The sequence below is a fragment of the Hevea brasiliensis genome, chromosome 13, assembly GCF_030052815.1.
Source record: "Hevea brasiliensis isolate MT/VB/25A 57/8 chromosome 13, ASM3005281v1, whole genome shotgun sequence".
NCBI classification, from domain to species: Eukaryota; Viridiplantae; Streptophyta; class Magnoliopsida; order Malpighiales; family Euphorbiaceae; genus Hevea; species Hevea brasiliensis.
In genome coordinates, this window is record NC_079505.1 from 84,038,780 (window position 1) to 84,052,877 (window position 14,098).

Genomic DNA, 14,098 nt, shown 5'->3' on the forward strand with positions numbered 1-14,098 from the left:
TTATGAGGAGTAGGGTGTGACAGTCCAAATGGTTGAACATATTACAGTCATAATTTTTGCCTAAGGTCCTTTATATTGGTTGTTCCCTTATGTCCTAGAGTCACTCAAATTCAAGAATTTTTAATTCACTAATTACACATATATATTAGTACTCATAATAGCTTCTTTAATTTCTTTGATTATTCCTTATGTTTTTGGGGTTACTATTTACACATTACTATTCACTCAATTTATTGACTTTTTCATACATAATATGTATAGAAATTTTAGATACATAATTATACCACATTTTGAGTTCTAAATTTGTTAGCATTGATTGTCAATTGCACTTCAAAGCCTCCTAGAAGTATTTTAAAAAATTCAGTTTTTGTGTCCTATGTTTACTGTTCCATTGGTCTGAGCTACAGTGAAAATTTGACAAACTTTTCTTCACCAAAGTTGTTCCTTTATGTGTCTTCTTTAATTCCCTTTTTGAATCACTCCATTTGGAGCTTTGTAGCTCAAGTTATGGCTAAATTAACATAACTGGCTGGATTAGTCTCTACCCAGAAATTATAGGCAAAACTGGTTTTGGCAGGTTAGGGGTCCTGACTTTGGCTAGCATTTCGGATGGGTTATGGTCAGAATTTGGGCTTTTGTTCTTCATGAAAATTGTTCTAAATTATCTAAGCTTTCCATTGATGTAAAATTCAGGTCAATTGAATATTTCTACATTGAGTTATGGCCATTTGGTCACTTTTACCAGGTCCAGAATTGGTTACCTGGATTTGACCAATTTTTAGGTCATCCTAAGTCTATTTTCTGAGCAAGGTTTCTTCATAAAAAATGTGTTATTATGTATCTAATTTCACCTCCAATTGGCTTTGTACCAATTGAGGCTACACAAACCAAGTTAGGGCTGCCCAAACACACTAGACTCTAGGTCCAGAAATTCTAGCACTTTTGGGGCAGCACCTAATTCACATTCCAATGCCATAATTCATACCAATTTATGGTCAATTCACCTCTAATAGTCACTAATTGACCATTAGAACTCCAATTAAACCTCAAAGCACAAAACCCCCAATTTAGTCACAAAACCCTAACTTCAAATCCCTACTTCATTCATAACATCATGCAATCCAATCTCTATCACATTCAAACTCATCAATAACACTACTAATCAATTTAATTCCATAAAAAAAAAACATAAATTTCTCAAATGTTCTCATGGCTGCCAAAGTTCTAATCTTTCAATTCCTCATCATTTTCCTTCAATTCCATGTGATTCCAACTTAGTTTAGTATGTTTATAACACTTAAAGAAGAGAGAATACTTGAATAGTGCACTAACCTTGTGAGCAGAATTTTCCCTCACCCAATCTTTAATTTTTCTTCACTTTCTTTGGTTTTCTTAACTGCCAAACACTTCCCCAAGGTGGAATATCAAGTTTTAATGAAATAATTTATGGATTTTATGGTGAAAAATCAAAGGTTTGCAAGGTGTGATGAAAGAATGGCAACGGAGAGGTGAAAAGAGAGCTTTGGCCAGGTTGGTGAAGGAGGAAGACAACTGAAATTTTGGTCAAATTTTATCTCTTTTACTCTTTATTTAAGTGTTTGTCAATTTTTGATTGGTGGGGAAATTTAATTGCATCATGCTTACTTAAGTATGATGTAATAATTAGGCTTTTCTTTCATTTTCTTTTTCTACTCATTTTTAATTTAATTTTTAGCAATATTTATTCATATTTTATGTCTTATAATTCACTTACTTAATAGGACAAGTTGACAAAAAATCATCCTTGAACATGAAATGACCAAAATGCCCTCCGTTTTGCTTAATGGACTAAAATTGTCTATACCGATTTAGAAAAATCTCTAAATATTTTCTTGGCATTCTAATGCCATCTAAAGCTCAATAACTCTTATCTGGAGTTCCAAAAATTATTTTACAAAATTTTCCTCGGGTTTATGGCTACTGGCTTTCTTCACAGTAACTTTCCATTAGGTCAGCCATTGCCGGAGTACCGGCTCATTTAACCTTAATATATTTCATTATATTTTTTTTACCTTTATTTAAGTTATTTATAACTCTTCACTCTAATTTAAATATAGTTTCATATATTCTGACAATCCAGACAGCCATTGATCACTGGAACAGTAGAACGGACGAACTACCTAAAGTAAGGACGTCACAACTGGGCTCACTGCAGCAAGTTCTTTCTATCATTTCCAATAGTTTCATTTAATCATTCAACTTGCTTATTATAATAATTTTTTTCTTGTAACTTTGTCAGTCTTTGAGAGGGATAATCTTTCCATATTCTATAAGCCAAAATAATAATAATAATAATAATAATAATAATAATAAATCTGTTCTCAGTTTCTTCTGCAGGAAGTCTTAATGGCCTAACTTTCTCTATTGGTAGGCTGATGTGTCATCCCAATTGAATATATTTTTTTCACAGTTTGTTGCTACTTGATAGTTTTATTTAAGAATTTGACCTCCTGTCATATCTATCCTCGAGTCAGATTGAAAGAGGTCGGGATGTAAGCCAAATTAATGGTATAATCAAGGTTTATCCCACACCCCCAACCCAACTAATTATCTTGCATAATATTATCTAAAGCACGGGAAGAATAACAACAAACTCGAACATTGCTGTTGTCATTGTAAGCTTGCTTCCTTCCTTAATTAAAACCCTGCATTCATATCCAATTCTGCAACAGGAAACGTTTTCTCAGTTTGGACTGGTCTTCCATTCACAGATGCCTCCATTCTTCCACCAAATGTCCTATTTCTTGCTGTTTCTAGTGGTCACTTTCAGTTTCTTTAATACCTCTTTTACGTATTTGTTATGCTAATTACTTCACTTTTCAAAAGGACGAAGTCTACATTCCATCGTCTGTGCTAAGCATTTATTGTCTGTTAAATTTTTTGATACGGATATGAGTCAGGCTTTGTAGCAAGACAGATTTGGTGGTGTTCTGCAAGAGTTCTGAACAGATATGCCTCTATTTTCAACTCAGATTTTGTCTCCATCTTCCTCATTTATTCAAGTGTTTGCTTACTGACGCAAAAATGAATGCTTTCCATGTTTACAAATATGGAATGAAGAAGAGATTGATTGATTGCATCATATTTAGAGATCCTGATTCAAATATTAAAAAAAAAATGGCGATGATGGAAGGTCAGCAGGAAAGTTTCCTCTCTGCATCTATAGCCGAACCCCATACAGAAAATGGCAGACCAAGAAGGGTGGTTGTTAAGGTAAAATTGCTATCGCTAAACCGTGTCTGATATGCTTTATAGGGTATTAATAGATAGGTATCTAACTAGAGTTTTGATTGTTTGACTAAATTTGGGACTGTGCAGAAAGCACATGCCATAATTTCTGCACATATTGTAGCAGAAGTCGTATCAAAACTCCATGTTCTTGACCTCAGATGGTCAGGTCCGATCACACCAAGAGAAATGGAATAAGTTGAACAGTATATCTAAAAAATGTACCCTCAATACCTTAGTACTGTAGTTGGAGGAAAGATAGATTTCTCCTTTTTGTATTCAAGAAAATAGCTCAGGGGATGCATCAGCTGACATGCCAAAGTTGGCTAGGGATGGTTCTAGAGAGGTCTCTACACTCTTCTTTGGAAGCAATATTCCTGATTTGGATAAAACCCAGTTAGAGCCATCAAGGTTGCCTGATATCCTTGCCAAGAAAACCTCATTTCCAGGGAGTTTCATCTCAATGCCTGAAATCCAAGCTCAAAACAAAATTTTGAAGCACTGTGGGTTACCTGATGAAGAGTATATTGTTATCTTCACACAGAACTACAAGTCTGCAATGATATTAGTTGGTGAGAGCTATCCCTTCTTCAGAGGAAACTTCTACATGACCATTATTGCAGAAGAAATTGATTACATACGGGAATTTGGAGAGTCACAAGGAATCAAAAGTGATCTTGGCACCAGAGACTTGGTTGGATTTGAGGATCAAAGGATCACAGCTTAGCCGGTATCTCAGAAGGAAGTGCAACCGCAGTCCAAAGGGGCTGTACTCTTATCCAATTGAGGTTAATGGTGCAAGAAACTCGTTACACTGCATTTTAGAAGCCCGGAAGTGCTCATGGCATGTTCTGCTAGATGCAACTGGTATTTTGGTGGGGAAGGACCAGTTGAATCTTGGGTATTTCTGGGCTGATTTTTGGGCTGATTTTGTGTTGTGCAGTCTTGACAATGCACACGTCCAGTGCCAACCTTCCAACATCACTTGCCTTCTCGTCAGGAAGAAATCCTTCAATATTGCAGTAGCAGCAGCTCCCCTTGAATATGCTTAGATTGCTTCAGCAACAGATATTCATGTCTGCAAACCAGGAGGATCTGAGTTTGGTTAACTAATAACCAGCTATTAACAAATAATATTTCTTTGAAACATATTATAGATGAAATTATGCTAAAAAACAGTTCACTATTGTAATTTCTGGAATTATCTAACTTGATTCAATTGATTTGCTTACAAGTTGAGACCTCATTTTAAGTCCCAGATATCAAGGAACCTTTGATAATTCCAAGCTACCACTATTCAGCCCAAGGAAGATGAGATAAATACTATTAGCTTGCCTATGGAGAACTTGATACTATTTTGGATTCTTAAACAGCAGGGTGCATCCTTTTGAAGGACTAACCCCAGGAATCTGGTATTGTATACAGTTCAAAGTTGTAGTTGGTGACACAGATAAGTGGTTCTTTTTTACTTCTGCATCAAAATATCATCCAAGTCTCATTAATATTCATTGCCCATTGTCATGATAATTTATCAAGTTTAGCACATCTCGTTGTCCAGAAAGAAAATAATAATGATTTTCCTTTTCAATGTTAAAACTAAAATGAAAATAAGAAGGCAAATGGAAGAGAGAGAGAGGAAGGATTTTTTAAACCTTGGTAGTCCTTAAGTTGTCCAAAAAATGGGAGCAGAAACCTTTAAAGAATGGTCTAAAATGCAGTATTTAATGAAATGACAATGTAATAATGGAGTTTGTCCAATGATAGCTAAAGTTGACAGTTAAGAAAAATACCGCTGGGATTTAACTGAAAAAGATGACCGAGTATACACGGCAGCTAGTTTTGGCTAGCCTGGAAACTCAACTTTTTCCATTATTTTCATTCAATAATTTAATGAGAAGAGAGGCATATACTAAATTAATGTCAAGTTGAACATTATAGTAATTTCCTTTCTTGTCAATTTGTCCCTATGTAAGGTCTTGTGCTCAAGGCATCTTTCAAAGGCATAACTTAATTTATCTTCTTTTCCTCTCCAGTAGAGTCTAAATGGCCTTGAAGACTAACAGCAACAGCAGCAACTTGGATGTCAGTCCATTATGATGCAACAGTTTTTCATCTTGCCTCTGAAATTTTCCTTGGACTAATATTTCCAAATTGTAGGTTGTACTTAATTCTATTGCAACCAACCAATACTATATTGAATTATGAAATTCAATTTCCATATATAGCTAGCCTCCATTAGAAATGCATCTTCCTTGAAATTGCTAAGAAAGCCACTCTTCTTCGTCTAGCAAAGGTTATTCCAACTGGCTTGACTCCAAGCCAACTTGCCAAGTCCAGTGTTAAAGTTTGGCATTCCCGCCAAAGTATATAAAAATAAAACATCACAATTAAATAAGTCTACCTTGTTAAGCAAGTCCTTAAATGGTCACTTTCATTTAAAATTTTAAAATCCATAGGCTGATATTTCATCCCAATTGAATATATATATATATATATATATATATATATATATATATATATATATAAGAATTCAACCCTTTCCCCCATGGATTCATGACTCAGATTGATAGAGGCCAGGACGTAAGCCAAACGCATGGTATAACCAAGGTTTATTCCAGATTCTGAACCCACCTAATAATCAGATTACATCTACCAATCCTGCATAAAATCATCTAAACCATGGTTAGAATAACAAATAAAAAAAAATTGTTTCATGATTCCAGTTTTAAGGCATTGCTATTGTCATTGTCGGCGTGCCTTTCTTTCTAGTGACTTCTTTTTTAATTTCTTTAATTAATAACCCACTTTCAGACCCAACTCTGCAACAAGAAATGTTTTGCTCAGTTTGGCCCGGTCTCCCCTTCCCACCTGCCTCCATTTCTTCCTCCAAATTTCCCATTTCTTGATCTTTCTAGAGGTCAACTTTTAGTTTCTTGAATCATGTTTAATTTATTATCAGAGGTTTTCACAAGCTTGGCTTGTGGCCACCCTTCCATTATCTCTGCTATCTTTTTATTTGTTTCCTAAAATTTTTTGATATAGAACAGCAAGACAGGTCTGCAAGAGTTCTGTAAAGGCATACCTCTATTTTAGTTTCCTCTACCAGATTTAGTCTTTATTTTCCTTAACGAATCCTTTACACGTTCATAACATTGGTGTAAAAAATAGATTCCATGGGGACCAACACCAAAAAAGAAAATGCCTCGCATGCAGGATCAAAGGTAAGCAATTTTAACTCAAATTGAATTTTGTTTGGTTACATAATATTTAGAGAATCTAATTGAAATGCTAAAAAAATTTAGGCCATGATGGAAGGTCAACACAAAAAATCCCTTTTTGCATCTATAGCCAAACCCCCAACAGATAGTGCTAGACCAAGCAGTATGGTTGTGAAGGTAAAATTTCACTGCAAACCTTCTCTACAATGTTTTATAGGTGTTGATATATAGGAATCTAACTGAAGTTTTGATTGTTTAACTAAATTTGGGACTAAACAGAGAGCACATACCGTAATTCCTGCACATATTGTAGCAGAAGCCATATCAACAATCCGCGGTCTTGACCTTAGATGGTCAGGTCCCATAACTCCAACAGAAATGCAATATGTTGAGCAATATGTGTTGGCAAAGTACCCCCAATATGCTGGTCTAGTTGTTGGAGAAAAGATAGATCTCTCCACTCTATGTATCAATGAAGAGGCTTCAGAGGCTGCACCTGATGACAAGAGAAAATCGCCTAGGAATAGTTTCAGAGAGGCCTCCTCACCATCCCTGGGAGGCAATCTCCCAGATTTGGAGAGAACCCAGCTGGAGCCATCAAGGCTTCTTGATATCCTCACCAAGAAATCCTCATTTCCAGGAAGCTTCATCTCGATACCCGAAATCCAAGCTCAAAACAAAGTTTTGAAGCACTGTGGATTACCTGATGATGAGTATCTTGTTCTCTTCACTCCAAACTACAAGGATGCAATGATGTTAGTCGGTGAGAGCTACCCCTTTTTCAGAGGAAATGTCTACATGTCCATTATTGCAGAAGAAATGGATTACATAAGGGAATTTGCCACTTACAAGGAATCAAAAGTGATATTGGCACCGGAGACTTGGTTGGATTTGAGGATCAAAGGATCACAGCTTAGCCAGTATTTCAGGAGGAAGTGCAAGCACAGCCCAAAGGGGTTATTCTCTTATCCAGCTGATGTGAATGGGACTCGTTACTCAATGCATTGGGTGTCAGAAGCTCATAGAAACTCATGGCATGTTCTGCTAGATGCAACTGCGCTGGTCATGGGGAAGGATAGTATGAACCTTGCACTCCACAGGCCTGATTTTGTGCTGTGCAGTCCTGACAATGCACAAGCTAATCCTTCAAACATCACTTGCCTTCTTGTTAGGAAGAAATCATTTGATACTTCAACAGCTTCATCTTAGCGCATCGAGCAAGAAGAGTTGATCGGTATGTGAATATTGAATGTGTAGATTGGTTTAGCAACAGCTACACATCTCTGCACCTCAGAAGTTGGAATTGTAAAACCGGTAATTGAATTTATTGGTTAACTATAACCTCACACAGAATAATATTTCTTTTCATGGAGTGAATTTGGATGGGATTATGATGCAAATTACTATCTTCTTGTAATTTCTGTAATTAGATTACTGAATTTCCTACTGATTTTTCTTCCAAGTTCGGAACTCATTCTCAGATGTCAAAAAACATTGATAATTAATGCCCAGACAACACTTTTTCCCACGAAGCAAAGCAAAATAATAAGGACCTACACCAGTGTTTGTACATCCAACCATAGAAAACTATCAAAGATATATTCTTGATTCTAATATCCAGGGATGCATCTGACAGTAAAAGTTGGGACCATGTCCAACTATGTCCAAATCAAATACGCCAATCAGTATCAGGTTGCAGCTCCGTAGAAGGCCTTTGATTCGGGCACTTGAACTTCATCTGAGAAAAGATCACCCAGTAATAACGACTGCATACATGGTCAACTGTGGTGGAAAGCTTAGATCAATTGCTACAGCTTTTGCAGGTTGCGTAAGATATAAGGTGAAAACACGTGTTTGTTGAGCTCTGTACTATAGGATCATAATTACCAATAATTTCCACAGGAATCAACAGTAACATGTTGTGCACAGTGTGATTCCCTTTGTGCCCCTGACTAGGTGGCTGCAATAACTTTCTGAAATTGTTGTCTGTGATCCTTCGTAGATATTGATTGATTCGATGAGATTCAACCACATAGTTTTCTTGATAAGCAATGCAAGATCTTTAGTATAGATATTAGATCGCCGTCATTGAGTATTCAATGCTCCTATGAATTAAAAAAAGAAAAATTCAGATATATCTCGAGGGCCGTTGCTTCAATTTGGTCCATCCCCACTTAAATTTTTCATTTTTTTGGTGAAAAACTTCAGTTTAAATGGAGAGTTTAAAAGAAAGTACTCAATAAGAAAAGAGTAGAAACTAAAAAGAGACAAGAAGCTGATTATAACAATGGAGAGGTAGTAAAGCAAGCACAAGTTATGTTTCTTTTTGCAGGGCTGAAGCATTAATGATGTTCATTTATTGATGTAAAGATTTCTCAATATTCCTTTAGGCAATGCGATGAGTGATTTACCTGACTTTAAAATATAAGATTTTAATATAAATTTAATTTCAGTGTTTTTTTTTTTTTACTTGCTGAAAAAACATCATGCAATCTATAATATATTAAGTGTAAATACAATTTTTTTTTTTGAAAAGTTTGTGATAAACTGTATTTTTTTTTTTTACTTGTCCATAAATTCTACCATTTACTATTAATTTTATTTTATTTAAGTTGACATAGTATAGCGTGGTAATTAGCTAGTAATAATAATATATAGAAATACATTTAGTGATGATATGGTTATTGGCTGTTACCCCGCTAACCTCATACCAAGACAAAACTTCAGTGGCTCAACACACTAAACCTCGTCCTGCAGTTGACATAATGTTGGAAAATCCAATCAGCAAGGCAGGCATACACAGTGTCAAATCTACTAATGAAAGGAAAAGCCATAAATCCATAGAAAATGATGTAAAACCAGATAACAGCTAGAAATGAACAGATTCCAACGCCAATCTATTTGATTAACCGTGTCGAGGAAAGCAAGTTTCAAATTGTAATCTTCAACACGTGTTATCTAGTAATTCCACTACAATAGTCAAGACAGGAAGATGATTCAACCCAAGTTGATAACATGTCAATCGCAAGCTCAAATATGTCCAAACCAATTGCATCATGCATCTAAAAATGGCATATTACTCGATTTAGGGAATCAACAACCAGTAAGAGTTCCATCCATTGATTATACTTTATTCCCTAAAAATGCAATTAGAATATTCTAAAGGCGTAGAAGTTAAAAAACAAACTACTTGTTCAAATTAGCAAAACTGACAAGAACAAAGCAGATACACAAGTTTCATCCAAACAACAACCATCGATACTATTAAATAACTAACTAGTAAACTTAAAAAAACCTGCCACTCCTTAGTTTTAAGCATGGAATTCCACATAACATACATAATCCTTAACATATTTGCTGCTGGTAAAGATCAATACTTCGTTCTTCCATCACCCTCAGTTATCACATCTTTAAAAGCCCCCCCACTTGGGATCATGGGCAGCACATGTTCTTGATGGGGTACAATCACATCCAACAAGTATGGCCCAGGAGTATCCAACATATTCTGAATCGCCATTCTAAGATCCTCTTTTCTTGTCACACGCGCAGCAGGTATTCCACAAGCTTCAGCAAACTTCAACATATTGGGGAAAATCTCAGATTCTCTTGATGGATCCCCCAAATAAGTATGAGCTCTATTAGCCTTGTAGAATCGGTCCTCCCATTGCATCACCATTCCTAAATGCTGATTATTCAGAAGCATTATTTTGATGGGCAAATTCTCCACACGAATAGTTGCCAACTCCTGGACATTCATGATAAAACTTCCATCACCATCAATATCTACAACTACTGCACCAGGATTAGCAACAGCAGCCCCAACAGCAGCAGGCAATCCAAAACCCATAGCCCCTAATCCCCCTGATGTCAACCATTGCCGTGGTCTCTTGTACTTGTAAAATTGAGCAGCCCACATCTGATGTTGCCCAACGCCAGTACTTATAATGGCATTCCCATTTGTTAACTCATCAAGAACTTGTATGGCGTACTGAGGAGGAATTGCATGTCCAAATGTCTTATATTTCAATGGATATTTACTCTTTTGCTCATTCAACTCCTCTCTCCAAGCCCTAAAATCTAGCTTACTCTTAGCATTTCTGCTCTCCAAAATCTTGTTCATACCTTGTAACGCAAAATTCACATCTGCACAAACAGACACATGGGGCTGCTTATTCTTCCCAATCTCAGCGGAGTCAATATCAATATGAACAATCTTAGCTCTGCTTGCAAAAGCCTCAAGCTTGCCTGTTACCCTGTCATCAAACCTTACCCCAAATGCAAGCAACAAATCACTCTTATCCACTGAATAGTTAGCATAAACAGTTCCATGCATTCCAAGCATTTGCAATGATAATTCATGGCCAACTGGGAATGCTCCAAGCCCCATCAAAGTACTAGCCACTGGGATCCCAGTTAACTCAACAAACTTCCTCAATTCCTCGCTTGAATTTAAACACCCACCTCCCACGTATAAAACAGGTTTCTTTGACTCAAAAATTAGCCTCACAATCTGCTCCAAATGTGAATCATTGGGCACTTTAGGCAACCTCGACATGTAACCAGGCAATTTAATAGGTGTATTCCAATTGGGAACCGCTAATTGTTGTTGTATATCTTTTGGTACATCAATTAGAACTGGGCCAGGACGTCCCGAGGTGGCCAAAAAGAAAGCTTCACTTACAATTCTAGGAATATCATCAACATCAAGGACCAGGTAATTGTGCTTGGTTATTGACCGACTTACCTCAACAATGGGAGTTTCTTGGAATGCGTCGGTGCCTATCATGCGGCGAGGGACTTGGCCAGTGATAGCCACAATGGGGACGCTGTCAAGGAGAGCGTCTGCCAAGCCGCTGACGAGATTTGTGGCGCCGGGTCCCGAGGTTGCGATGCAGACGCCAGGTTTGCCAGAAGCGCGAGCATATCCCTCAGCCGCAAAGACCCCACCTTGCTCATGGCGCGGAAGGACATTACGAATTATAGGAGAGCGAGTTAGGGCTTGGTGGATCTCCATGGATGCGCCGCCTGGATAAGCAAACACGTCTGTGACCCCTTGGCGTTCCAGCGCTTCAACAAGGATGTCGGCGCCTTTTCGAGCTTCATCAGGGGAAAATCTTGGAGGAGACTCTTGACGAGTGGTGGTGGAGGTGGAGGAGGAGGAGGGGGCAGGGGTGGTAGGTTTAGAGACGGCGTTTGAGATGTGGAGAGAGCGGTGGGGAATGGTCTTTTGGGGGTTGAGAGACAATGGGAGGGTGAATCTGGAAATGGAGATTGAAGATCTGGAGGAAGAAGAAAGGTGAGCAGAGGGTTTAGGGATAGTGGTAGCCGCTGAGGTGGCCGCCGCCGCCATCGTTAAGGACGCAAGACTCAGCAAAGGATGAGCTATTAGCAGGTTGTGGCAGAAGACTGAGTGAAACGCGTGGCCAGAATTCTTTAAATTTGAAACACCAGCCTGAAATTACTTATTTGATCCCTTTATTTCCTATTTTGGTACCTTTTTCCAGGGTTAGGAATGTAAATTATTGAGTAATGTGGGAAAAAGAGTATTTAACATTTTTTTTTTCGGAATTTTTCTTGTGTTTTTAATTTTATTTTCAATTTCTCCTCTGGTTAAAATTATAAAGAGTTTCATATTTTTTTTCTTTTTCCCTTGTTCTCCATCAAAACCTAACACTAGCAGCCATGAGAGGGCTCCTTTCCTATGTATTTTTGAAATCCTAAATTCTCAGGTTCTCTCTCTCTCTCTCTCTCAGGAGTCAGGCCACGGTTTAGCCCGTTACCATGCGATTTATACCGCCCTCGCCCTCGCCCTCGCCCTCCCTCGACTCAAATTCATTAATTACAATGAAAGGTGAATTTGGACCACTCACCTCGCTGCGATACTGCAATTGTGATAGCTGCTATGCCTCTTGTTCTGAAATTCCCTGTCAAAGGCATGACAATTTTCCTTTTTCAATTCACATGCTACGACGTCTGTAGCCTATTCAATTCAATTAAAATTTTATTTTAAAAAATAAATATTAATTATATTAATTTATTTTTTTTTTACTTTAAACGATTTTAAATTATAATTATCTTCTGCTATTATTTTTTTAATTTATTTAATATAAATTTTTTTAATAATTTAAAACTTTATGCTTCAACGGAAGACTGAAACTGAATTATCTCTTATGATAAATTTTATATCTTATGATAAATTTATAATAAATTAAGTTTAGAGTAGAAAAGTTTAAGCATGTCTTTCTCTCTAAAATCACTTCTCAAATAATTTAAAGCACAATCGACAATATGTAAAATCATTTTCAGCCTTTTTTAACAGATCACATATTTAATTTCACAAGGTCAAATTAAAGTTAAATATTGTAAAAAATAATAATTAAAATATGTAATAAATTTTTAAAAAGAATTAAGGAATTCATGTATCAATTTTAATAGTTTGGAGTGCAAAGATACAATTCCGCGCATTACTTGCGCTGTGTACACAGTAGACAATGACAAACATGTGCCCAATACATTGTCGTTACTTGCATTTTATATTCATTTGCGTCCTTTTTGAAGATTTCAAATTACGAATAAATCTAAAAATCGTCCCCATTGGCGACTAGGATAAAAGTAAAGATCGTAAATTAGAATAAAAAAAATATTAATAATTTAGGCTTTATTTATTTTATAAGAAATATTTTTTTAAAAAATATTTCTTATATTTTTTTTTATTTGAGACACTTAAAAAAATTAGTTAATAAAAAATATTTTTTTAACTAAAAAAAATTAAGTTATTTTTTTAAAAAATAATTTTTATTTTTTAAATAGAAAAAATATATTTTTTTTAAACTTTAATAATATTATTAAAATATAAATATATTTATATATATATAAAATAAAAAAATATTATTAATTTAATATTATAATTAATAAAAGATATTTTTATAAAAAATAATATTTTTTTAAAAGTATTTTTCTAAAAAAAATTTTCATATATAAATTATTTTTTAAAAAATAAATAATATTTTAAATAATATTAAAAAGAGAAAAATATATTTTTTTTCCTTTAGAGTTTTATGTTTAAGCGTTTATTGATTTCTTAAAAACAACAGATAACATTGGAATTCAATTAAAAATAATTGCTCTTACTCAACCTTTTTTTTTTTAATTTATGATAAGAAGTATTTTTAAATTAATTTTTATATAATAAAATTAAGTGTTTTCTTTAATATTTATTTATTCAAAATAAAAAAATTTTTAAATCACACTAAAACAAATAAAATATTCACTAATAAAAAATCTCTATTCCCTATTAACTAAACTAATCCTGTTTGAGTTTGCTTTTTAAAGTGCAAAGATAACAGTCACATTTCTCATCAATTATTATTAAATTCATTAAATTTTTATTGAGTAAAAAAGAACTAATGATGTACTTCTAATAGAGATTACGTTCTTCCCTTCTAAAATTTTTAGTAAAAAAATATTTAATTTCTTATGGAATACTTGTTAGCATTGATTAAAAAAGTAACAAGTTCTGTGCTTATCCCTTGGTATTTTTCGGTTTCGTCGTTGGTTGAGGAGATTTTGGGATACGAACACGCTTGGAATGTCAACAATAAGGAGTTGCTCTT

General features: G+C 35.2%; 2 protein-coding genes and 1 long non-coding RNA gene across 3 annotated transcripts; 1 reads left to right on the forward strand and 2 right to left on the reverse strand.

Moving 5' to 3' along the window:
• Window positions 1–3,329: 3,329 nt before the first annotated feature.
• LOC131171958 (uncharacterized) lies at window positions 3,330–6,912 on the reverse strand. The gene is made up of 2 exons (XR_009142646.1): window positions 6,776–6,912; window positions 3,330–4,345 (listed from the first exon to the last, which is right to left on the reverse strand). It is a non-coding gene; the product is annotated as an uncharacterized LOC131171958 (long non-coding RNA).
• LOC110671845 (uncharacterized) lies at window positions 5,942–7,947 on the forward strand. Its single transcript, XM_021834446.2, has 3 exons — window positions 5,942–6,488; window positions 6,570–6,662; window positions 6,765–7,947. The coding sequence occupies exons 1-3, from the start codon at window positions 6,441–6,443 to the stop codon at window positions 7,692–7,694; spliced, it is 1,071 nt and encodes a 356-aa protein (XP_021690138.2). The 5' UTR covers window positions 5,942–6,440; the 3' UTR covers window positions 7,695–7,947.
• Window positions 7,948–9,659: 1,712 nt separating this feature from the next.
• LOC110671850 (acetolactate synthase 3, chloroplastic) lies at window positions 9,660–11,905 on the reverse strand. Its single transcript, XM_021834459.2, has one exon. It carries the CDS (start codon window positions 11,833–11,835, stop codon window positions 9,856–9,858), a length of 1,980 nt encoding a protein of 659 aa, XP_021690151.2. The 5' UTR covers window positions 11,836–11,905; the 3' UTR covers window positions 9,660–9,855.
• Window positions 11,906–14,098: the final 2,193 nt, after the last annotated feature.

Coding starts and splice junctions, on each gene's coding strand:
- LOC110671845 (XM_021834446.2), top strand. CDS start 6,441: ATGGGGACCAACACCAAAAAAGAAAATGCCTCGCATGCAGGATCAAAG. Junction 6,489..6,569: donor CCTCGCATGCAGGATCAAAG/GTAAGCAATTTT, acceptor AAAAAAATTTAG/GCCATGATGGAAGGTCAACA. Junction 6,663..6,764: donor CAAGCAGTATGGTTGTGAAG/GTAAAATTTCAC, acceptor GGGACTAAACAG/AGAGCACATACCGTAATTCC.
- LOC110671850 (XM_021834459.2), bottom strand. CDS start 11,835: ATGGCGGCGGCGGCCACCTCAGCGGCTACCACTATCCCTAAACCCTCT.